Here is a 23,310-nt window from a genome sequence, read left to right as displayed (position 1 = left end):
CTTTGAACCAACTAAATATAATAATATTATATTTAAATAGTTTAATATTATTATTTTAATAAATGTAATATTATTAAATAATATAATAATTTTAATTCAAAAAATATAAGATTATTATTTTTAAGTAAATATAATATTATATTATTTTGATAAATATAAATTATATTATATTTAATAAAAGAAGGATAATAAATGAAGAGGTTAGAGTGGATTCCCATGAGAATAGGAATTCCACTTCTCACTTTAAAAATAAATAGGATCTAGTGAAACTTCCACCTCCCTCTTTAAATAAGTAAGAAAATAAATGGAAGGAATTTACACTCCCAAATTCCATTCCAACAAATAAACACTACAATAATTAATCAAGTAAATTGCTATGCACTTACTTTGTGTTTTCTTTTTGGCTTCTATCGTAATTGTTTACATTTTCCTCATTGACTAATAATAGATCCACAGACATTTATACAAACTAATTTACCAGCGTTGAAATCAAAATTTTTAGACCCCGCTTAAAAGTAATCGATCAAGAAACTAGTGACTAAATATGAAAGCTTCAATTAATATAGTTTAATTGAGAAAGAGACATCTTCTTCGGATTTAACCCAAAAGCTAACAAAGCTGACATTATTCATGGCATTTTCCAAGTAACGCATGGGCTGAACTAAACAATAACGAAATTCAATAAAAAAACAAGAAAAATAGAAGGTACCGTGTTTTCTTGTCAGCTTAAAAAAGAAGAATTACATTTACGATATATTTCTATTGCTAGGTGTCTCTTTTCAATTGAAAAACAATGGCTTCTGCTTCTTCTTCTTCTTCCTCTTCGATCAATCTTAGGCCTGAAGCGAAATACGATGTTTTCCTCAGTTTCAGAGGCGAGGATACCCGCGACAACTTTACTAGCCATCTTTATGCAGCTTTGTGCAGGAAAAATATCGAAACTTTCATTGATAACCAACTCATAAGAGGTGATGAAATATCTCCAGCTCTATTGGATGCAATAGGAGGATCAAAGATTTCGGTCATCATTTTCTCGGAAGCGTATGCTTCTTCAAGATGGTGCTTGGAAGAACTTGTGAAGATCCTGGAATGCAAGAATGATAAGAATATTGGACAGATTGTTGTACCGGTTTTCTATCATGTTGATCCTTCGGATGTGAGGAATCAAACTGGGATTTTTGGGGATGGATTTTTGAAGCTTGAAGAACGTTTTATGGAGTGGCCTGAGAAGCTGGAAAGTTGGAGGATTGCTCTGAGGGAAGCTGCCAATCTCTCCGGTTTTGCTTCCCATGTCATCAGGTAGCTTACTCTCTAAGAATTTTCTCAGGAAAATTGATAAGAAATGATCAGAAATTTAATATTTGCTAGGCATGAATCTAAGATGAGACCTTTTATGAGTTATCATTTTCCATTTTTCTAATTACTTTTTGCTGAAATTTCCTTGTTCTCTAAGATTTTTCATTTTGCAATTTTCATATTTGTAAGGCCTGAATCTCTACTAATAGAGAAAATTGTCGGAGAAATTTTGAAGAGACTGAATGATATGTATCCAACTGATAACAAAGACCTGATTGGAGTAGAATCAAGCATACGGCAAATTGAATCATTATTAAGCACAGGATCCAAAGATGTTTACACTTTAGGAATTTGGGGAATCGGTGGTATAGGAAAGACAACACTTGCTGGTGCCATTTTCAACAGAATCTCTAACCAATTTGAAGGTTCTTACTTTCTTCAAAATGTTAGAGAAGAATCCGAAAGAACTGGTGGCCTGTCTCAGTTGCGACAAAAACTTTTTTCTGGGTTATTAGAGGATGAAAGTCTAAGTGTTGGCATTCCAAATGTTGGCCTCAACTTTAGAGGTAAAAGGCTTAGCCGCAAGAAGATTATAATTGTTTTTGATGATGTTACTTGTTCCGAACAAATAAAATTCTTGATCGGTAGCCTTGATTGGTTCACTTCAGGGAGTCGAATCATAATAACAACAAGAGATAAACAGGTGCTTAAAAACTGTAGAGTGGATGGAATATATGAAGTTGAGGCATTGCTTGATTATTATGCTCTTCAGCTTTTTAGTCGACATGCCGTTGGACAAAACCAGAACGCTGATCCAAGTTATAAGGAGCTGTCAGATAGGATAATAAAATTTGCTCAAGGTGTTCCATTAGCACTTAAAGTTTTGGGTTGTTTTTTGTTCGGAAGGAAAATGGAAGATTGGGAAAGTGCTGCAAATAAGCTGAAAAAAGTTCCTCATTTGGATATCCAAAAGGTGCTAGAAGCAAGTTATGATGGGTTGGATGATGAAGAGCAGAATATATTTCTAGATATTGCGTGTTTTTTCAAAGGAGAAGATAAAGATCTTGTAGTAGAGTTCCTAGATGCTAGTGGCTTCTCAGCAGAAATAGGCATAAGTGTTCTTGTTGATAAGTCTCTCATAATCATATTAAAGAACAAGATAACAATGCATGATTTGCTACAAGGGATGGGTAGAGAAATTGTTCGACAAGAATCTATCAAAGATCCTGGAAAACGTAGCCGATTGTGGAATCATGAGGATATTTATCATGTTTTGACAAGAAATAAGGTAACACATCCAAATTTACAAACTGTTAGACAAACTAATGTGTCACAAATGCAGTGCTAACTTGTGTTCTTTTCAGGGGACTGAAACAATTGAAGGCATCTCCTTGGATATGTCAAAAGTCAAAGACATAAACTTAAATCCACAAACTTTCATAAAGATGCATAAATTGAGATTCCTCAAATTCTATAACTCAGTTGATGGAGAGCACAAGAATAAGGTGCATCATTTTCAAGGCCTGGATTATGTTTTCAGTGAGTTGAAGTACTTTCATTGGAATGGATACCCATTGAAAGCAATGCCATCGTATATTCATCAAGAGAATCTTATTGCACTTGAAATGCCTCACAGTAGTGTTGAAAAACTATGGGGTGGTGCTCAGGTACTGTTAATTTCTGAATTTGGGTAAAATTTCGATGAGGTCCTTAAAGTTACTGATTAATATTATCTTATTTCGTTCCTTCTTGCAGCAACTTGTTAACTTGAAATATATGGATCTGAGCCACTCCAAGCAGCTAACTGAAATCCCAGACCTTTCACTGGCCTCAAATATTGAGAAGTTGAATTTAGATGGTTGTTCGAGCTTGCTTGAGATTCACCCATCGATTAAATATTTGAATAAGCTTGCTATCCTGAGTCTAAGGCACTGCAAATGCATTAAGAGTCTTCCTACAAGCATTCACTTGGAATCTCTGAAACAGCTTTTTCTCTCTGGCTGCTCAAATCTGAACACGTTTCCAGAGATCGCTTGTACGATAGAAGAATTGTTTCTAGATGGAACTGCAATTGAAGAGCTACCCTTGTCAATCGAGTGTCTGTCAAGACTAATTACATTGAATCTTGAAAACTGTTCAAGGCTCGAGTGTCTCTCAAGCAGCTTCTGTAAGTTGAAATCTCTTCAGCATCTTAATCTCTCTGGTTGCACTAAAGTTGAGAGATTGCCTGACGAATTTGGAAATTTAGAGGCTTTGAGGGAAATGAAAGCTGAGCGAAGTTCTATAAGAGAAGTACCATCATCTATTGTACAATTGAACAACCTTTACAGATTATCTTTTGAGGGATATCAGAGTAAGTCACACATGGGTTTGCGACTGCCTACTATGTCAGGCTTGCGCATTCTGACAAATCTAGATCTCTCCGATTGCGGCATCACGGAATTACCCAACAGTCTTGGCCAGTTATCCTCATTATATATACTGTTTCTAAATAGAAACAATTTTGAGAGAATTCCGACAAGCATCATACACCTTACAAATTTATTATGGCTCGATTTAACCTATTGTGAGAGGCTTCAATCCTTACCAGAACTTCCATGCAATATAAGCTACATGGATGCAAATTGTTGCACATCACTAAAGGAATTATCAGGTTTCTCTATTCTATTCACACCAACAATATGGAATTCACAGGCACTCAACTTCATCAATTGTTTCAATTTGGATGGAGATGAGCTCAAAGAAATTGCCAAAGATGCCCAGCTGAAAATTCAGCTTATGGCAACGGCTTGGTGGAATGAATATCATAAGGTGTCTCCCTTGCAGTGACTCTTTTTGTATAATCTTAATTTTTCTTTTTTGGTATATTTTTACTAAATTATTTGTTATCGACAGGAATCATATGAAACACCTTTGGGTTGCATCAGTTTCCCTGGTAGTGAAGTTCCAGACTGGTTTAGCTTTCAGAGTGCAGGATCTTCCACTATTCTCAAGCTGCCACCAGTTTCCTTCAGTGATAAATTTGTTGGCATTGCTTTGTGCGTTGTTGTAGCGTTTCGAGACCATCAAGATGTAGGGATGGGTCTTAGAATTGTCTATGAATGCAAACTCAAATCCAGAGATGATACCTGGCACGTCGCAGAAGGCTCTTTGTTTGACTGGGGCGATGGTTATAGCAGACCTCGTTATGTGTTGTCCGATCATGTATTTTTGGGGTATGATTTTGCTGTGCTTTCTAACAATTTTGGTGAATATTGTCACCATAACAAGGAGGCCGTCATCGAGTTCTATCTCTTGAATACTCATGATTTTGGACGTAGCGACTGGTGTGAGATAAAAAGGTGTGCAGTTCATTTACTGTATGCCCGAGATTTTGGGGAATCAATGGAATACCCTAGTGAAAGTTTCAGATCCAGCGAGGGAGACGAGCCACACCCAAAGAGAATGAAATTTTTCAAAGCTCCACAAGCAGATGTTCATTGGGTAGTGCCGATGTTCATATAGGCCTTGTTTTGCTTGTACCTGTGTTTATATTACTCCTTACCTCAGATTTACAAACTAGTACATTGGAAAATTTGCAATGCATCCATTCCATTGAAAATTTGAGGTTACAGAAGTTAGTACACTTAACTTTGATACTAATGGATGCTGCATTTGTGCAGTATATGAATAGTACCTTTCATTTTTCATATCTTTTCCCATTCATTATAATCTCCACACCATTGGCTGAAATCCTAGCTAAATTTTTTAAAAGATAACACCCAAAAATGAGTACCCATATTAAAACTATCATGTTCATATATATATATATAGAACTAATAGAGACAAAAGATCAGCTATAGAAATTAGCAGAGAAGATTTCACATACCAAAGACTAGCCTCAGCTATTATTGTGGAGTTCAAGGCAGCGTCAGAAGAATTTTATTTTATATACATTTTGTCCTAATTTTATTTGTAGATTATAAACCTATAATGTTGTGAGCAAATTTTTGAATTATTGCATTCAACATAATATGTGTTTATAATTTCTCCTTTAATTACAATGAAAAATCATTCATCCTTTCGCAGCTAAAACTATTATGTTACACTAAAATACAACAAATATATACATTTGCAAACAAATGATAATATAGGAGGTTCCAGGAGCTTACTTGATGATTCGGAAGATAAGAAAAATGTCTCTGTTATGACAATGACGAACTCATTTCTCTAAATCTGTGAGCCTCTTCAATGCGACCAAAACGTGTAAGAATATCAATCATTATCAAGTAATGTTCTTCCAATGCCTCAATTTTATACCCACGTGACATTACATTGAATATCCGGCAAGCTTCATCTGCAAATCCAGCTTGGTTGCAAATTGATAGAAGAACTTTGAAAGTGAAATGGTTTGGTGTAAAACCACCATTTCTCATCTTATCAAAAAGACTAAGTGCTTCTTGACATAAGTCATTATATCCATATGCTTCTATAATGGCAGTCCAAGTTATAGAACCTTTGACAGGGACTGCATCAAACACCAGCTTTGCACATTCAAGAAATCCACACATCCCATACATTTTGATATTTTCAGCAGCAACAAAAGGAACCGACGCAAAATCTTTCTTCAAAACTTGTCCGTGAATTTCCTTCCCAAGCTTCAAAGCTTTAAGTTGACCAGAAACACTCAACATTCTTGCCATTGCAACAGAATCAGGCCTGTGCTTTGACAACTGCATTGACCTAAACACACCAAGTGCATCATCCAAACGTCCATTTTCAATGCATGAATCAATCATGGCAGTCCATGAAATCACATTCCTCACCTCCATCTCATCAAACAATTTGAGAGAATAGTCCAAGACACCACACTTAGAGTACATTATCATCAAAGATGTAATTATTGACACATTGGGGAGGAACTGATTCTTGACAGCATAAGCATGAATCTCCTTCCCGTGATTCAAAGCCTTCAACTGAGAACAAACCGGGATAACAGTAGCAACTGTGACAACATCAGGCCTGAACCCTTCCTGCTGCATCCAAGCTATTGATCTCAAGGCCTGCCCGAGCCTCCCATTGGAGACATAACCCGACATCAAAGCAGTCCATAAAATTTCATTCCTCTCCTCCGTTTCATAAAACACCCGCCTAGCAGAATTCATATCTCTACACTTACAATACATATCAACCAAGCTAGACCGAACAAACAACTCCTCTGAATATCTCTCATTTTTCAACACATAAGCATGAACCTCTTGTCCTAGTTTCCGCGCCCAAGCTTCCCCAATCACAGGGAGTAATATAGTTAACACCACAGAATTCGGATATATCCCTTCACGAATCATCCACCTGGCACAATCCAAAGCTTCCCAGCGCAATCTATTATGGGCAAAACCCGCAATCATGGACCCCCACACAACTATATCTCTGTCACCAGTTTCATCAAACACCCTCCTAGCGAGCTTAATTTTGCCACATTTGAAATACATATCAATCAAACTGGTCCTAAGAATCAAATAATCAACAAAACCATTCTTGATCAACAACGCGTGTGTCTTCAAACCTTGCATAAGCGCAGACGCACCCGCGAAACTCTTAATCACACAAGAGAAAGTATAAACATTCAATTGAACACCCAACTCACGCATTTTCATATAATTGAAAAGAACACCGCGATACCTCTTTTTCCCGGCAATGACAGCACCTCTAAGCAAAGCATTCCAAGGATAAACACTCTCACTAGAACTTTCATCAAATACTTTCTCCGCATCCTCAAAGGACCCACAAGAGGTATACATTTTCACAAGTTTCGTTCGCAGAAACCCATTATTCTCCAACCCATTAATCCGAATATGGGTATGAATTAGTCTCCCTTCCACTAACGATCTAGTTCGAACACAAGCAGTAATAAGAGCATTGAACGTGGTGACGTTAACAGGGATACCTTGCTGGTCCATGTAGTCCAAGATGACAAGGGCCTCCTTGAGCTTGTTTTGCCTCGCGAATCTTTGAATGTCCTTGTAAATGGCACGTGGGTTCTTTTCGTGGAGCGGTAACGACGATGGAAATGCATCTTTTTCAGCGGATTTTTTGGTGTGGTACTTCTTACGTTTTTGGAAGTACGTTGATTCGGGTTTTGTTGCTGAAGCTTTGAGTTTGAAGAATTGGTGGTTGTTGCTGATAGGATTTGGAGGGAAACTGTGAACACAAAGAGACAGAGAGACAGCTAGCGCCTGTGTGCTTTCCATGATTGACTTTCTTGATTAGTAAGAATAAAGCTAATGTGAAATTCAAATTACCAACTTCTTGAGATATTTTTTTTTTTTACATATTTTTTTAATTTAGCTATTAATTTTTAAATTTGGAGAAATTATTTTAAGAGAACGCATGAGATTTTTTTTTTAATTTTTTTAATTTAGACACTAATTTTTTAAAATTCTAATAAATATTTCATTTCATGATATTTGGTATTGAGTAGTTGTCTGCTAAATATAATACTTAAAGTTTATAATTAGTAGAGGCTAAATAGTGTATAATGAATGAATTAATGAAATAAATTTGTGATTCTACTCACAAGAACAATAGATTTTTTTTCCTTTATAATTGCAAAAAATATGATAATGTTTTTTTATTACTTTCTTTTAATATTTAGGATTGGAATTTTTTTACAACTGAATTTTATGAAATTAATGACTTCAAATTTTTCTAATTTAAAATTAACTTGGAAACTCATAAAATACAACAGTGCAATTCCAATGCATTAGTTTTGAACTTTTTAACAGTTTCCATTTTTCATCTCATACAATCACTCAATCAGCACTTCGGCAGCATTATCGACCATGCTGATGACGTCCAGCATATCATCATCCTCCCTCCGCACTTCTCCTTCTTCCCTTCTCCCTTGCTTAAATCAGACAACGTTTTCATATTCAAATTCAACAATCTCCAGTCACTTTATCTCAACACCTACAACAAGAAAGCGTTTGGCCCCACTGAGCAAGCTGAGGATCTCCTCATCAGAAAATAATCGGACCGCTGTAGACGTTGCATCTCCACTGCCGACGACCAGCAACGTCGATGGCGATGACGGTGGTGGAGCGGTTGTTGTTAGGAGATTCTATGCTGGTATCAACGGCCGTGATCTTGCCTCTGTGGAGGAACTCATTGCTGACGACTGTGTCTACGAAGACCTTATCTTTCCACGTCCATTCCTTGGCCGTAAGGTAACCAACGCATGTGCGTGTCACGTGCGCTGCCCAAACTGATCATGTTATTACTTCTGTTATCACTTTTTCACGGCAATTCGCAATTTAGTCCTTAAAATACCATTTCAGTCCTTGATAAATTTGTAATGTGTTACTTCATCTCAGCCGTCAAAAGCAATAACAAATACACACACACACAGGGTTATAATATAAATATAAAAACAATTAATTTGTCTGGTAAATGTTACATTTATACTTTAACGGTTCGTGTATTCTCCACTAATGTTTTAACATTAAGAATGAAAATATTAAAAAAATTTATCAAGATCAAAGTGGTAAAATAATTCATATGAAGGACTAAAGGGTCATTTTTGTTCTTAACATTGATAAAGGTTTAAAATTTATTTTGGCGCTTCTCTATAGCTTGAGTTCCAAGAAAATTTAGATAATTTTTGACTAATTTGTTGAAAAAATATGTAATGAATCCACTATATAAATATGCAACATTGAAAAATTGAAAGTAGTTTGAGACTTTTTATAGGATTGATGAAGTCTAGAAAGATTATTACATATTTTCCAGCTAATTGGCACAAATGTTTGTGTAAGAGGAATTTTCAGTACTAAACTAGAAGATCATAGCAAAGACAAAGATAATATTGAAGTTGGAATAAAAGAAAATCAATTTCTGAGCTCAAAGAGATCACAGGAACTCGATCTTTTATCTGCAATTTATTCTGCTTTTTGACCTTCAATCTAGGTATCAATTTTTGATCGCTCGGTCTAAAATCAATTTGTCTTCAATCTGTCTGCAGGCAACTCTAGACTTCTTCAAGAAGTTCAGTGATTCTATCAGCTCTGACCTGCAATTTGTTATTGATGACATTTCTGCCGAAGATTCTTCAGCGGTTGGTGTTACATGGCATTTAGGTATTTTAGAGAATATATTTTGTTATATAAATCTTGATTGATGGTGCATTTTAACTTCTTTAAATGTTACTTTTTTCCTTGATGAATTTAATAACCAAAGGAAATATTGACAGAATGGAAAGGAAAGCCATTTCCTTTCAGCAAAGGTTGCAGCTTTTATAAACTGGAGGTTGTGAATGGCAAGAGACAGATAACGTGAGTCAAAGCTTTTGTGTTCAATTAATTATAGTTTTTGGTCTCCTATTTTTGGTTTCTTAGCAAAAGGTAAAGACATTTTTCAGTTGCCTGTTTTCTGGAGTTGCAAATCCAGTAGCCTCTTATTCAAGCCTTGAGATATATGGCCAAGGGATTTCTTTTCATTTGAAAATTATGATCAGTTAAAACATGTAGTTTCTACTTTCAAGCTTTAACAAATTGAAATTACGAATTGTTACTGGCGATACTCACGTTGTCATCTAAAATCAGCTATGGACGAGACATTGTTGAACCTGCATTCAAGCCTGGGGAGACAGCTTTGGTATGTACATACATCAGTCTTCATTCTATAACACAATCTCAAAATGCTTTTAGTCCTAATTCACCAGCTATTGGAGAATATGTACCAAATCCTTTAACTATCTGGTCTGTTATTTTTTTTCCTTGTAAAATATGGATAAATGAATTATTGTATCTATCTCAAGGTTTCCCAGAAATTAACTACAATGATCACCTGGTCGATTATCAGATTTTTGTCAGAGATTGTATATAGTTAATGAGACAGGTATCAAATGTATGGTAGTCATCCGATGAGAATTGGTTTATCATGTTCCCCATGGATTGAAAGTTGTAAAATTTGGCAAGTTACTTTTCCATTTTTCTCAAGTCTGTCAAGATGCTAGTGAAAGTTGAGTTGCAAAGAGTAATACTAGAAGTGGATGAATTATGTATTCACTTTTATGCTTATACAGAGTATTGATCCTCCTCAAACTCTTTTTTCTGAGTGCAGGCTGCTATCGGGGCTGTAACTTGGCTGCTGCAACAATTTCCCCAGCTAGCAGACCGGCTGTAATTGAAAACAGTATTTCACTTCAGTGAAATTAGTAGGTCCAGTTGTATACATTACTACCTATATCAGCATGAAGAAAAAACTAAATCTCTGATCCATATTTTGTAAATACCACCAAATGGTCTTTAACAATGTTAGCTATTTTTTATGTGTATAAAGTACATCTACATCTTTCCCATGTAATTCAAGTTAGCTGAATGAAATGAGCAAGTATCATATTTTCAACTGCCAATATATTTCTATATTTACAGTTGCATAATGTATTGAGCCATATGATACATCACAAAGGAGAAAGAAAATCATAACGGATATTGACTACATGTGGCATAATCAGTATAAAAAATACTCTTCTTCATCTTTTGCAAATCATATCGTTCTATAATTGTTGTTCAATTATACATTATGAATACAAATGCAATATTGAGCCTGATCAGAGATGCATCTGTTTTCATAAAGGAGTGTCATTATCATTTCCTCTCCGCGCATGGCAAAAGCAGCAAGAAAAAACTGAGCTGCCAAAAGAATCTGAGATTCAGAGGGATGGAATTTCGATAGTTCTATTTGACAAAAGCTCTCCCATGTTGAGCTCCAATGGTAACAAGTTGCTTCAAATAGGAAAATAAACAAGACTCCAGGATTTTGACAAAATTATCTACTTTCATCCAATTTCTTCAACGATTTCTTCCTCTGAACAAAATTCCTCCTTAACAACATAACCAGCATCTTTCATTAGCTCGGTTAATCCACCCAATAAAGGGTAAATCTCTTGTGCCTGAACATTTGATGTATCGTCCACCAAAAATGGAGAAAATACACTGCCCGCATCAACCCAAGCGCAACCAGGAATCTTCCTTACGCCCAAGTCTCTCATGCATGTCCTCACCTTCGCTAGCTTATCCCAACAACCAGCAGCAGCATACATATTTGCGATCAGCACATAGTAACCTGAATTTTCAGGTCTTGTTTCCAATAATTTCTCAGCTGCCCATTCCCCAATACCTGTATTTCTATGTATTTGGCAGGCACCTAAGAGAGTAGCCCACATGGCAGAGGTTGGAGTGTAAGGCATTTTTGTGATGATCTCCTTTGCCTTATTTAACAAACCAGCCCTTCCATATAGATCGACCATGCAAGCAAAGTGTTCCAATTGGGGGAATATACCATAGATACTAGTCATCCTTTCAAACTGCTTCTGACCTTCAACCACTAGACCTGAATGGCTGCAAGCTGATAGAACTGCAACCATGGTAACATGGTCTGGTTTGATTTGATTCTTGTTCATCTCTTCAAATAGTTGCAGAGCTACTCGCCCCTCTCCCTGGATTCCATATCCAGCAATCAACGAAGTATAAGTCACTTCATCCCGTCTGCTCATCAAATCAAACACGCTTTTTGCTTCTGGAACTTTTCCCGATCTTGCATACATCTCCACAAGAGAATTCCATAATAACAAATGTTCGTTAAACATCGCACGCCTTAGAATGTAGCAATGGAACTCTTTACCATGTTGTAGATTAGCTACTCTAGCACAAAGAGGCAGAATGCTCGCAATTGTCACATAATTTGGTTCCACCCCAGAACGAAACATCTCTCTAAAAAGGAATGCAGATTCCTCAGCACAATCCAAGTGAGTGTAACCAGAAAGCATGGAGTTCCAGGTGATTATACTTTTTTCTGCTGTCATCTTAAACAAAATATAGGCATGCCTAAGGTCCTTGCATCTTGAATACATAGTGATCAATGCATTCCGAACATTCTCATACTCACCATAACAGCCACGAACAGCAGAACCATGAATCTCTTTACCCAATTTTAAGGCCCCAATATGGGAACAAGCTCCTAAACCAATAACAGTTGCAACTGAATCCAAATAGGTTTCCTGTGTTCTCATCCGGGATAACAACTCAAGGACACCCTTGAAATTGCCTGTTCGCAAGCAACCTCCAGCTATGGTGTTCCAAGTTATGACATTAACTTCAACACCTTCCTCCTGCATTTCGACAAACAGCTGAAAAGCCTCCTTCCACAATCCCTTGGAAGCATAAGCAGAGATCATCGTGTTCCAAGAAACAGCATCTCTCTCGAGCATTTTATCAAACAACCTCCGCGCAACATCCACTTGCCCGAACTTCCCATACATCGAAACCAGTGCATTATGCACAAACAAGCTCCATTCATGACAAGCATCAATACAACTATGAACCACCCTTCCAAAATCCACATCCATCATTTCACCACATGCCTTAAGCACAGACGGGTATGTAAAATTATCCCCTCTAATCCTCCTACTCTGCATTTGTTTATAAACACACAACGCCTCTGCGTAAAACCCATCTCTAACATACAAAGATATAAGCAAATTCCAAGGCAAAGGGTACCGGATATTAGAATTTTCAACAAGAAAACAAGCATTATTATAAAGACTAAAGCTTGCGTAAAAAGTTACAAGCTTGGGAACCAAAACGGGATTTTTTTCCAAACCCAAAGCTATTGCACAAGCATGCAGCTGCTTCCCCTGCGCCAATGCTTTAACCTTACCACAACAAAAAATAATATGAGCAAATGAGTCTAACACAACATCATGAGAGGCTGCAGTAATCCTGATTCGAGTAAAAGCTTCGAATGCTTTCGATAAATTGCCTCGGCCTGCAAAATCTTTGAGAGTTTCAAGAAGATTAATTCTCATAATATGTTCATTATTGATGGGCTGTTTCCATTTCTTGGGTATAAATTTCTCAAGTTGAGACACAGAGAGGCCATTGAGAATGAGACGAGATGAAGATGGCGGCATACACTAACATGGTAAGTGGCAAGTGAGAACATCGCTGACAATTCACTCTCATTTGCTGGTTTGTGAAATTTTGACCAAATGGGTGGTTTCGATTTTTTATTATTGAGCTTTTAGTTAGATGAATGAGTGATAGTCATCGGCGCCGGCGGCTTTAATCGGGTGGCCTTGCCACCTCCTTCAGGAAAAATCGAGGGTTTATGCGGGGTTTAGGCGACTTGCAAAAGAAAGTCATGCACTTTTGCTTTGAAAATTACATTTGAATCCTTATAATTTATCATAATATATGTTTAGAACCTTATGCTTCTCAAAATCTCATTTCACCGTCCACGTGGTTGTACCTTTTTTTTATTTTTTATTTTGTTCCCGAGTCTTTTCAATTTACTATTCTTGAATGGCAAACATTGCAAAATTTAGCGAAGCCTTAATACTCTATGTTTCATTTTGACTTAAGATGAGTAATGTATTCCTATATTTAGGAAAAGGGCTTAACTACGAGAAAATTTAATTATACTACAAATAAATAAAGTTATGATATGTAGATATTCATTTTAACGACCCAGCACGCAATTAATGATTATATAAAATTTAATTAAATATATCATACTTATTGTCATGTTACTTCAAGATTTATTCCAAAATTCCTTCTAGTTACGTGCCTTTAAATTATACTTTCAAGTCCCAACTATAAAAATGATTGCAAAGTAATGTTTGTTGTAGTAATTTTAAATATAACTAAGGCCAATTTGAGAATGTTGTAACTTTAAAAATAATTGTTGTTAGTAATATTGTAAAAATAATCAGCTGTAAAAAGAATCAGTTAAGTGTTTAGTAAATTTTATTTTTAGAAGTATTATGAGTTTCGAAAGCAATTATAAACGTTTGGTAAATTTTACTGTTAAACTATTGAGAGAAAACAAATGATTAAAATGTATATAATGTAGAATAAAATTTACTTATACATATAAAAACATGTACATATAATATTTCAATTGTGTATTATAATAAATTTTTACTAAAAATAAAATTTATAAAATATTGGTTTTTTTATCTTAAAGCAATTGACAATTAAATTTATAATATAGTGAAACAAATTTAATAATAATTCGACCAACAAATTGATATTAATAAATTTATATTGATGAATTATAATAAAATTTATTAAAATATAGATTTTGTTTCCAATTTGAATAAAGATAATTTTTAATTTATATAATAATTTTAAGGAGATTTATGGAATTATATTAAAGGATAAAATTGAATTTCAAAATCAAAATATAAAAACTACTCGTTTCTTACTTTTCAAAATCAGTTGTAGTAGTAGTTAATTTTGACAAAAGTGATTTTGAATTTTTTATTTTTACCAAACACTAAAATTAACTTTTAAATTGTTAAAATTACTTTTAATCCTCCCAAAAACAATCCCAAAATGGTCCTAAGTCACAAATTTTATTACATCCTTTCATTAACCAAATCAGCTTTAATTACAAACTTATTATCCTTGATCAGCCTGATGACTTATACAATTATATATTGATCTAAAAGAGGCTTAAATCAATTATCATCGCCGAGATGTCCTCCAAATTGGCAAGATTTGGAAGCACCCTGCGGGCCAGGCAGCCATAAGCTCGGCAGCATCAGCACTTTCCTTGGATGCTCTTAAGGCAAGAACAAGCCATAAGCAGTGCATGCCATAAGTGACTGATTAAGCTTTAAATCAATTAGATTTATGACATAAGTTGAGAACCCAAGGCCCAAGCCACTTTCATCTTTTTATCTTCTTTTTTCAACGTTTTGTATATTAAGAAAAAAAAAAAAAGTTGCCACATGTATGCACATATTAAAATATTAAATTAATCATTTGTATACTTTTATACTAACATCACGCGTGAATTTTTTTTTTAATTTTTATAAACATATCTGAATTATATATGTTTATTGCCTTTTTATTTCGAATGGACATTTATTACATTCTCAATTTGGTATTCAAAAAGAATACTCATTAATAAAAAAAATCATTGGATATAATTCTTTTATTAATTTTAATATTACGATTATTATTGTTTCGCTATTTATAGAAATTGTATAATACTAAATGACAACAAAAAGTATTATTGTATATCATTTTACTATTATAATTTTACAAAAACCTTTCATTTTACTATTTCTCTATCAGAATTGTTAATTGACTAATAAAATATTAATTTTATCTTTTAATGTAAAATAAATAAATAGAGGTATCAAATAGTAGATTAAAAAATTACTCTTATGCTCTTAAATTATTAAATAATAGTTTTATCTGTGAATTTATTATAACTAAAAAAATAAATTAATCCATTGGGGCCAATATTATAATAAAATAATCATTTTATTCTTCTTCCTCTCTCTCTCTCTCTCTCTCTCTTTTTTAGTATAGTTATTTTTAACGTATAATGACAACACTGCCATTGTAATTTTAAAGTATATACAATTTAACTTTCGTAAAGTCGTTTTGTCCTTTTAGTGTCAGCATTGCATTAACAGTGTCAGCATTAGATTAACGGTTATTATGTAGTTATTTAATATTTTATAATTTTTTAAAGTTGTGAAACGACTTTAACTGTTAATATTATAAAAAAAAAATTTGTTTGATTTAGACTTTCAGTTGTTGGGTGACCGTTGAACCACTTGACTCGACGAATGTCCAGGAGTGACACAGTTGCACCGCCAACCACATGTGCAAGTCACGTGGCAAAAGCAATAAATAGGCGACAATATTCTACGCGCTAAAGACCACAAAACGGGCGAGGTAAGGTGTCGTTTTGTCCCTTGATTGCGCCGCCACGGAGGTTCTGAGGCACCGCTAACCAATCCTCGGTGTCTCCGCCCTCTCGTTTCTCTCTGCGTCGAGTAGAACAAAACGATCCGGAGCTCTTTCAAGTCCTCCTACGGCGTCGTTTTGCCCCGTCGATCACAATGTCGGCGATTTCAAACTTTGCCGCGTCTCCGTTGAGCCAGGGCGCCGTCCATTTCCCCGACAGGAAGCTAAAATTCGAGTCCGTTTTCGGTGTAAATTTGAGAATTTCGAGATCTTACGAGGTAAAAATTTTCAGCATTGCTGTACTGGGAATTCAGATATCTTTAGGCTGAATTTGAATGCAAATGTGTAATTGTTAGAAAATTACAGCCTAAGAAAAAAAAAAATTGTATGATTTGTGGAAACTTTTTGCAATATGAATTTGGTAAAACCGTAATTATATTATTTTTGTTTTCTCCTTGTAGAATGATGCATTACGTGTCTCTCGGTTAGCTCTTGGTCAATCAAGCAGTGTTGCTAAACGTATAAATGTACGTATGGCATTAGTAGATGAGAGGCTTGCTCGAGTTGGCAAAGATGTGGCTGAGCCTTCTGGAGTCTTGGTAATAGAAAGCTGATGTTTGAAATATGCTTATGTTTGTTTACTTACCTTTCATTATTAGTTCTTCTTTTACAATATATGGTAAATAGTCTGATTTTTGTTTGCAGGCGTATGATCTTATTCAAGGAACACTTGTAAGTTTTATAATTTTTTTTTTTTTTTTTAAAAAAAGAGATGTGCTAGTAGAGATGCTGACATTTTTGTTTGATCATTCTCACTGTATATAAGTATGCATGTAAACTATTTGGTCTTGCAGGTAAGATGGAGCTCAATGATGGACAAATCAATACCGGATCCACCAACAGCTGTTCTCTTGCACGGCATTCTTGGGAGTAGGAAAAACTGGGGTATTTATTGTTAATTGTTTTAGTCTATTGGTATTGTTCTACTTGCCAAAATGGCTCAGAAACATAAATCGCATGGCTAAGAGAAATGGTTTATACAAGCAACATGAACAGACTAACGATGAGTTCTCCCATCTCATGTAAATGACTTGATAATATTTAGACATGTAATTGCAGTTTCTTGTCATTCTGTATGCAACTGTTTTTTGCATATGCTTGGCAATGTGATAAGTACGGTTAATGGGCTAAAATGAATCTTCTATTGAGCTCCCTTTCTTGAATTTAAAGCACCTATTCATTTTAATTACTGGGGAAGAAAAAAATTATATTAGAGTGTGATCTCTGAAACTTAACCCAATTGTATGTGACTTTGGCAACAAAAATAAGGATTGGCTTATTGTTTTGAGGTTTAAGCAGTGGTTTTTGGATGATAAGTCCTAAAGTAATATATGGATGTGTATGGGTGTTCAGAGATGACAGTCACAAAGTGTGAAGTTCAATGGGTATAAATTAATGCATGTCTTTTGTACTTCTGGGCTCCAGTTATTACTTAAACACAAACTATTCTTTATTTGCCACCGTCTTTCTGAAATACATGTTTCATGTCCTGCTGTATTCATGGTTTTCTGGCCATAGTGCGGGCAATGCCAATAGTTATATCCTGAAATGTCTAAATTAGTTAAAAACTGAATGTGCCACTTTTATTTTGTTTTATTTCTTTCATTAAAATGTTGTGAGCAAAGGGTTCCATTTCTCTCCTTTTCTCAGGATCATTTATCATAAATTGTAATAAAAATGTTCCTCCTTGTAGCTGTTTCTTATAAAATAGTTGGTTTGAAATGTTTCTGATTAATGTTGAATAGTGCAGGAACTTTTGCCCGAAGACTGGCTCGAGCATATCCGACGTGGCAGGTATTCTTAAATACACTTATGCTTGCTAGATTATGCTATTTTGTACCTGTAGATGTGTTGTTGAGTGTGTGTATGCATGTGACGTGTGTACGGAAAAAGTCACTGGAGTTGTAGCACTCTGTGCCTTGTACTACAGCATTCTTCACAGAATTCCCCTGGCAGTGATGTATCTTTTCATTGTTTCATTATTAATTCAGATAATATGCAATTTTTGTTTTATCTGTGATATTGTTTTATTGTTTCATTATTTAATTCAGATAATTTGTTACATGAGCTCTAATGTAATTTGCTAATATTTGTGACTTTTTGAGAATCATGAGAAACTTACTTGTTCCTTGTGGTCCTGTTGATCCAGTTTCTCCTAGTAGACCTGCGATGTCATGGTGATTCCACATCAATCAAGAAAAGGGGGCCTCACACTGTTGCCTCAACCGCCCTTGATGTCTTGAAACTGGTGCGCAGTTCTCAAGTGTTGGTTATGACTCTTTTGCAAACATTATGCCTTTACTCATTCTGCATTTTCTGAAACTGAGATCTAATACATCTTCAATTCTGCATTAGCTAGAACACTTCTCCTGCCATTTGCATTGTTTTGTATGGTTTCTGTATCATTTAATATGATCCATCTGCTTATGCACCAATGAATGCTATAATATTACCCACCAGTTACTCATATACTTCCTTGTAACTTCTGGTAAAATGGCTTTAACTGGATTAGCCACCTCAATATGAAATATATATCAGATTCAAGTTTGTTGGTCATTAGATGACTCCCGGATTTGGTAGTTAAATTTCATAATTTGTTGTGTAGATCTATAATGTCATCGAGTATTGGATGAATGATTATGAAATTAACTTAAGATTCTATAGTCTAATGTGTTTAGGAATAATGTAAATCCATTTCATTTAGTTAGATAATTTGTTGATCCTATAAAGCGTTAATGGTTGTTCTGCCTTGTTCTTGCGCCATCAAAAAAAACATAATATGCTTTCTTAATCTAGAATTGGGGTTTGTAGCTTTCCTTTTCACCTGGCATATTATCTAGCACATTAGTAGTCTGACATGCCAGTGTTTTGGTGATTTAATTAGATAAAGTTAAGAGTTCATTCTTTTAGCTTTAGTTGGAATCCATCATTGATGTTATCATTCTGTCATTCGTGGCTTTGCTTTCTCTTATACTGACAAAAGACAGTCAAGTTAGAAAATTTAAAATGCATATGCCTTTAATATGTTTATATTTAGTTCATATAATAGTAAGGTACTTGAAGATTTTTGTTTGATCCTGTGTTTATTTTAAGGATAGTTTCATCAGGTCCATGCTCAATTTTTTTTAAAATACTTGTTTAATTCTCTTTTTGCTCTTTTCCCCTTCATAATTTGTATGCAAATAAGTAAATAGATTAATGAACTAAAAAAAATGAAATGTTTAGTTTTTCAGCTTAGGATGAGATGCATTCTTTTTTATCTTGTTGAAGTAAAAATATAATAGAATCCTATTGTTTAAAAGGGAAAAAAAATACATTTAGATGCTGCCTGATTGAGATTTTTTTGGCTTTTATTTTTGTTTTTCTAAGTATTTATTTCATTTTTCTGATTGGGTTAGGTTGCTCAACTTAGAATAACACCCAGAGTTTTAGTTGGTCACAGCTTTGGAGGAAAAGGTATTTTAGATTTTTTCGCATTTAATTTCCTCAATGACAAACAATTGAATATGATAGTTAAATTACATAATTTTTCAGGTGGTTCAAGTGCTTAATATGCTTCATAATTATCTCTGCAGTTGTCTTGAGCATGGTGGAACAAGCTGCCAAACCTCTTGCACGCCCAGTCAGAGTAAATTCTCTCGCTAGAAATTTCAACTTTGATTTTAGCCTCTGAACTACAGATGCAGATTTTGACTCTAATTGTTATTGAAACTTTTACAGTGTTGCAAACTTTAACTCGGTGGTAGAATTCAAGGTCTTAGTGGTGTTAACTGCTTTTGTTTGCCACAGAGCTAGAATAATGAGGGTTTAATACCAATTCAGACAAATATCAAATTTTATTCTTGTGCTACTAAATACTCTCATGTCTGTTTTAAAAAATAAGAGTCCAAGACTTTAGTGTTTTCCATCATCCATCCTGCCTTGATTATCAATCGAGGCAAAAATGTGTCCCGAATTCAGTCCTGAACAGTAAATCGAGACCAAAATAAGTGTCCTTATCCCGTCCCGATTAAAATCACGATTCCGGATTGGGATCTCGAATTGTCCTGGATGGCATGAGTTTGTTGTCATATGCTGCAAATTCTGTCATAAACGACATGTCATATGCCTATGACCAACACGTCATATATCTTTTATTTATCAAACAGACTGGCCATACACACAAGACCGGCATGTCAAATCTATGTGATTCATCAAACTGGCTTGTCATACAGGATTGGCAAATCCCGGCCTGTCCCGTCTTGTCTCTTTGCCAACCCTAGTCATCCCTTCATGCTTTCCTTTTAAGATTTAATTTGCTTACTATGTTTCGAAATGATGCTTTTATCTTTTTCCTCTTATAATTTATTTTTGACAGGTATGGGTTTTGGATGCTACTCCTGGAAAAGTTAGAGCTGGTGGAGATGGAGAGGATCATCCTGCTGAACTAATTCATTTTCTTAGTAAACTGCCAAAGGAGGTGAGCTTTTATTTCTTGTTGTACTACGGTAAGATATGATTTGCTTAAAAAATGATAAGAGCTTTGATTTCATGTTGTACACTGGTAAGTTATCGTTTGCTTAAAAAATGATAAACTAACATGTACAGGTTAAAAATATGATTAAAGTCCTAACATGCTTCCTCGTGCAAGCATGTGGGTCAAACATTATCAAAGCCAGAAACTTAACCATACAACTAATAAACTTATTATGACTTAGTTAAAATGATTGTGGATCTAATTACGAGATTGCATGGTTTATCTGATAGCGGATAGCACATATTTAAGTTCTAATACGTCCAACCACGTTGATTTTTGGGTTATAGATTATTTGGCATAATTCACACTGTACACTATTACATGATTCTTAAATTATACTGGATTAGAATTGGTGAGGATTTTGATGTATCTCTATCTGTTTACACTCAAGGGATCTGTTCACTAGCTTGCATGTTAGGAGGCCTTGGATTATTTTGGCTCAAAATAATTTAATTATGAACTGGGTTATTTTAATGATGAGATGATAAATTCATTTGGTAAATGCGCATTTATCAATGACGTACAATTTTCTGATATTTTAAAAAAATGAAAACAGAATGAGAACTAATAAAAATTAATTGTTATATTTTATGACTGCAGTAACTTATCCTTGCTATAAATTTTCTGTTTCAGTAATTTGTATTTTGAGCTTCTGTTATTGATATCTCATTCAGGCATGGCATAATTGATATTAGCATTATGGAGATATTTGAAATTAAGTTTCACATATTCTTTAATGACTTATTTTCAGTTCACATAATCACATTCTTTTAAGAAAGCATCTTTGGTCAGACGTCATAATCCTTGCTGTAATGTCCTTGAATGCTCTGCCTTCTACCTCTATCCCTCTGTTCCCCTCTCTCTTAATATGCGTATAGAAAGATACATGTGTATACTCGTAAAGTGACCATGTGGTTAAAAGGTCGTTACAGTGTAAACATGAAGATGGTTGCAAATCAAGTAGTTCTTAAGATACGACTGACTCATTGTAGGATACATAATCTAGAAATGTAATGTGTTTTAATATATACTGACAGTATAGATTATTCAAGTGCTTTCGGTTTTATCAAATTGTTGAAATAATTTTTTCCCTTATATTTCATGTTTCTTATCATACTTCAGTCCATGATTGTAAGTATATTATGATCTTCCATTAAGACAGGTCATCTCAAAGCAGGAGGTTGTGAATGCTCTCATTCAACAAGGCTTTTCCAAAGATGTGGCACAGGTATATTTCCAATGCTAATCCTAATCTTAAATTATTGTATAATCGTAAAAAAAAATTGTAGAATTGAGGACCAATACGTGAATTTGCCATGTCATAAAAGAATATCTCCGTATCCATAGATTTCTGTTGAAGTTAGTTATCACCAGCGACCAGACTCCTGTAAAGGCCATTCTGCACTCCAGCCTCTTTCAGAAAGGGTTATATGCTTAACAACCATATCCGAAATTACTTCACTTTAATTTCTGTTTTCTGTTAACTTACATTCTTGGTTTGTTAGCTCTCAGTGGAAATCCCATTGTCAGAGTTTGTCCTTTTTATCTTCTTGGATTGCTTCATTCTTCCTTGTCTGTTCAACTCTGTTCTCCTAAATCTTAACCTTCTCCTATTCTATGGATTACAATCTATGTTGTTTACTCTAGAACCCCTCAAGACAATTGTAGAGATGTTGTGTTTGCAATCTTATAGTTCATTTTTTTGGTTTGTGTCCAGTGGGTGGTAACCAACCTTAAACCAGCGGCGTCTTTTGGTGCATCATCAAGTTTCTCATGGGTGTTTGATCTTGAGGGAATCGCTGAAATGTATCAGTCCTACGATGAAACAAATTTATGGTTTGTGCCATTTTGACTTCTTTATTATCATCATAGATGGGATGCATGTTATAAGTGTTTTAGATCCAAATAATGCCCTTATATTTGTTTGCCGTTAGATCAAGTCATAGCAGTATACATTATTGTTCTCAAAGTAGCTTGCAACTAGCTTTCTAATCTGACCAATAATGTAGGAAACTCGTGGAAAACTTGCCTCAAGGTGTGCATGTAAATTTTTTGAAAGCAGAGAGAAGTTTGCACAGATGGGCCCTTGAAGATATCCAGAGAATCCATGCTGCCGAGGAGCTGGCTGTTGATGGGGGAGGTGGAGTTGAAATGCATGTCTTAGAAGATGCTGGCCATTGGGTATGTTGTCTTCACGCACTTTATTTTCTCAAGTTTAGTAGTTATCAACAGCTTAAATAGTGATGTTTTACTGTATGTTTCCGCAGGTACATGCCGATAACCCTGATGGGTTGTTCAGGATTCTTACATCCTCTTTCGAGGGGTTCTAATCCCCATGGGAATTCATGCGCAATCCCACTTGAGCTGGCTTCCAGCTAAGCGACGCAAATCGTTACATTGTCCTATATTTGTATTGTAACATAGTGTGTAGAATTTTCATTTTTTTTCCTTTTTTCCACTTTAGTTGTCAAATTTTGGTTAGAATTACTCTTTAACACTAGATATCCATGTTTTCGCCCCTCGACCCTTTTCATTACCTTCCATTTTGATTTGGTTATAGTTGATTATATGTTGCTCAAATGAAGTAATTTTTTTAATTTTTTTTCATACAATATTCTATTTGATCATATACATGGATGGTGCCACATTTGAATTTTGCCACATATTAGTGCGAATGTCTACACTTGAGAA

The 23,310-nt window shown here is 34.9% G+C and overlaps 5 protein-coding genes across 6 annotated transcripts; 3 read left to right on the top strand and 2 right to left on the bottom strand.

The window, feature by feature from the left end:
• Window positions 1–652: 652 nt before the first annotated feature.
• On the top strand, window positions 653–4,985 carry LOC102616980 (disease resistance-like protein DSC1). The gene is made up of 5 exons (XM_052436630.1): window positions 653–1,299; window positions 1,486–2,584; window positions 2,661–2,963; window positions 3,052–4,107; window positions 4,192–4,985. The coding sequence occupies exons 1-5, from the start codon at window positions 794–796 to the stop codon at window positions 4,798–4,800; spliced, it is 3,573 nt and encodes a 1,190-aa protein (XP_052292590.1). The 5' UTR covers window positions 653–793; the 3' UTR covers window positions 4,801–4,985.
• A 284-nt stretch (window positions 4,986–5,269) lies between these two features.
• On the bottom strand, window positions 5,270–7,799 carry LOC102616684 (pentatricopeptide repeat-containing protein At1g71460, chloroplastic). The gene has a single exon (XM_006478317.4). It carries the CDS (start codon window positions 7,524–7,526, stop codon window positions 5,481–5,483), a length of 2,046 nt encoding a protein of 681 aa, XP_006478380.2. The 5' UTR covers window positions 7,527–7,799; the 3' UTR covers window positions 5,270–5,480.
• Window positions 7,800–7,975: 176 nt separating this feature from the next.
• LOC102616393 (uncharacterized) lies at window positions 7,976–10,687 on the top strand. 2 transcript variants are annotated; one of them, XM_006478316.4, is made up of 5 exons: window positions 7,976–8,501; window positions 9,296–9,410; window positions 9,524–9,605; window positions 9,876–9,927; window positions 10,396–10,687. In XM_006478316.4, exons 1-5 carry the CDS (start codon window positions 8,118–8,120, stop codon window positions 10,456–10,458), a joined length of 696 nt encoding a protein of 231 aa, XP_006478379.2. In that variant the 5' UTR covers window positions 7,976–8,117; the 3' UTR covers window positions 10,459–10,687. The 2 variants fall into 2 exon arrangements, with proteins under 2 accessions (XP_006478379.2, XP_024954054.2); XM_025098286.2 differs by lacking the exon at window positions 9,876–9,927.
• Window positions 10,688–10,789: 102 nt separating this feature from the next.
• Window positions 10,790–13,468, bottom strand: LOC102616106 (pentatricopeptide repeat-containing protein At1g71490). Its single transcript, XM_015530334.3, has one exon. It carries the CDS (start codon window positions 13,244–13,246, stop codon window positions 11,114–11,116), a length of 2,133 nt encoding a protein of 710 aa, XP_015385820.2. The 5' UTR covers window positions 13,247–13,468; the 3' UTR covers window positions 10,790–11,113.
• Window positions 13,469–16,004: 2,536 nt separating this feature from the next.
• On the top strand, window positions 16,005–23,280 carry LOC102615810 (uncharacterized). Its single transcript, XM_006478314.4, has 13 exons — window positions 16,005–16,321; window positions 16,505–16,642; window positions 16,749–16,775; window positions 16,898–16,988; window positions 17,854–17,897; window positions 18,253–18,351; window positions 19,502–19,559; window positions 19,679–19,731; window positions 20,461–20,562; window positions 21,782–21,847; window positions 22,337–22,455; window positions 22,629–22,800; window positions 22,887–23,280. The coding sequence occupies exons 1-13, from the start codon at window positions 16,199–16,201 to the stop codon at window positions 22,947–22,949; spliced, it is 1,155 nt and encodes a 384-aa protein (XP_006478377.2). The 5' UTR covers window positions 16,005–16,198; the 3' UTR covers window positions 22,950–23,280.
• Window positions 23,281–23,310: the final 30 nt, after the last annotated feature.

The sequence above is a fragment of the Citrus sinensis genome, chromosome 3, assembly GCF_022201045.2.
Source record: "Citrus sinensis cultivar Valencia sweet orange chromosome 3, DVS_A1.0, whole genome shotgun sequence".
Classification (NCBI taxonomy): Eukaryota; Viridiplantae; Streptophyta; class Magnoliopsida; order Sapindales; family Rutaceae; genus Citrus; species Citrus sinensis.
Note: the sequence above shows the minus strand (reverse complement) of the source record. Positions and strands in the feature narration are given on the sequence as shown.

What these genes read in the sequence shown, in the direction of transcription:
- LOC102616980 (XM_052436630.1), top strand. Translation starts at nt 794, where the DNA reads ATGGCTTCTGCTTCTTCTTCTTCTTCCTCTTCGATCAATCTTAGGCCT. An exon ending in AACTATGGGGTGGTGCTCAG is followed by an intron (nt 2,964 to 3,051) that starts GTACTGTTAATT and finishes TCCTTCTTGCAG; the next exon opens with CAACTTGTTAACTTGAAATA. An exon ending in GGTGGAATGAATATCATAAG is followed by an intron (nt 4,108 to 4,191) that starts GTGTCTCCCTTG and finishes TGTTATCGACAG; the next exon opens with GAATCATATGAAACACCTTT.
- LOC102616684 (XM_006478317.4), bottom strand. Translation starts at nt 7,526, where the DNA reads ATGGAAAGCACACAGGCGCTAGCTGTCTCTCTGTCTCTTTGTGTTCAC.
- LOC102616393 (XM_006478316.4), top strand. Translation starts at nt 8,118, where the DNA reads ATGCTGATGACGTCCAGCATATCATCATCCTCCCTCCGCACTTCTCCT. An exon ending in TGGTGTTACATGGCATTTAG is followed by an intron (nt 9,411 to 9,523) that starts GTATTTTAGAGA and finishes AAATATTGACAG; the next exon opens with AATGGAAAGGAAAGCCATTT. An exon ending in AATGGCAAGAGACAGATAAC is followed by an intron (nt 9,606 to 9,875) that starts GTGAGTCAAAGC and finishes ATCTAAAATCAG; the next exon opens with CTATGGACGAGACATTGTTG.
- LOC102616106 (XM_015530334.3), bottom strand. Translation starts at nt 13,246, where the DNA reads ATGCCGCCATCTTCATCTCGTCTCATTCTCAATGGCCTCTCTGTGTCT.
- LOC102615810 (XM_006478314.4), top strand. Translation starts at nt 16,199, where the DNA reads ATGTCGGCGATTTCAAACTTTGCCGCGTCTCCGTTGAGCCAGGGCGCC. An exon ending in CTCTTGCACGCCCAGTCAGA is followed by an intron (nt 19,732 to 20,460) that starts GTAAATTCTCTC and finishes TATTTTTGACAG; the next exon opens with GTATGGGTTTTGGATGCTAC. An exon ending in TACGATGAAACAAATTTATG is followed by an intron (nt 22,456 to 22,628) that starts GTTTGTGCCATT and finishes CCAATAATGTAG; the next exon opens with GAAACTCGTGGAAAACTTGC.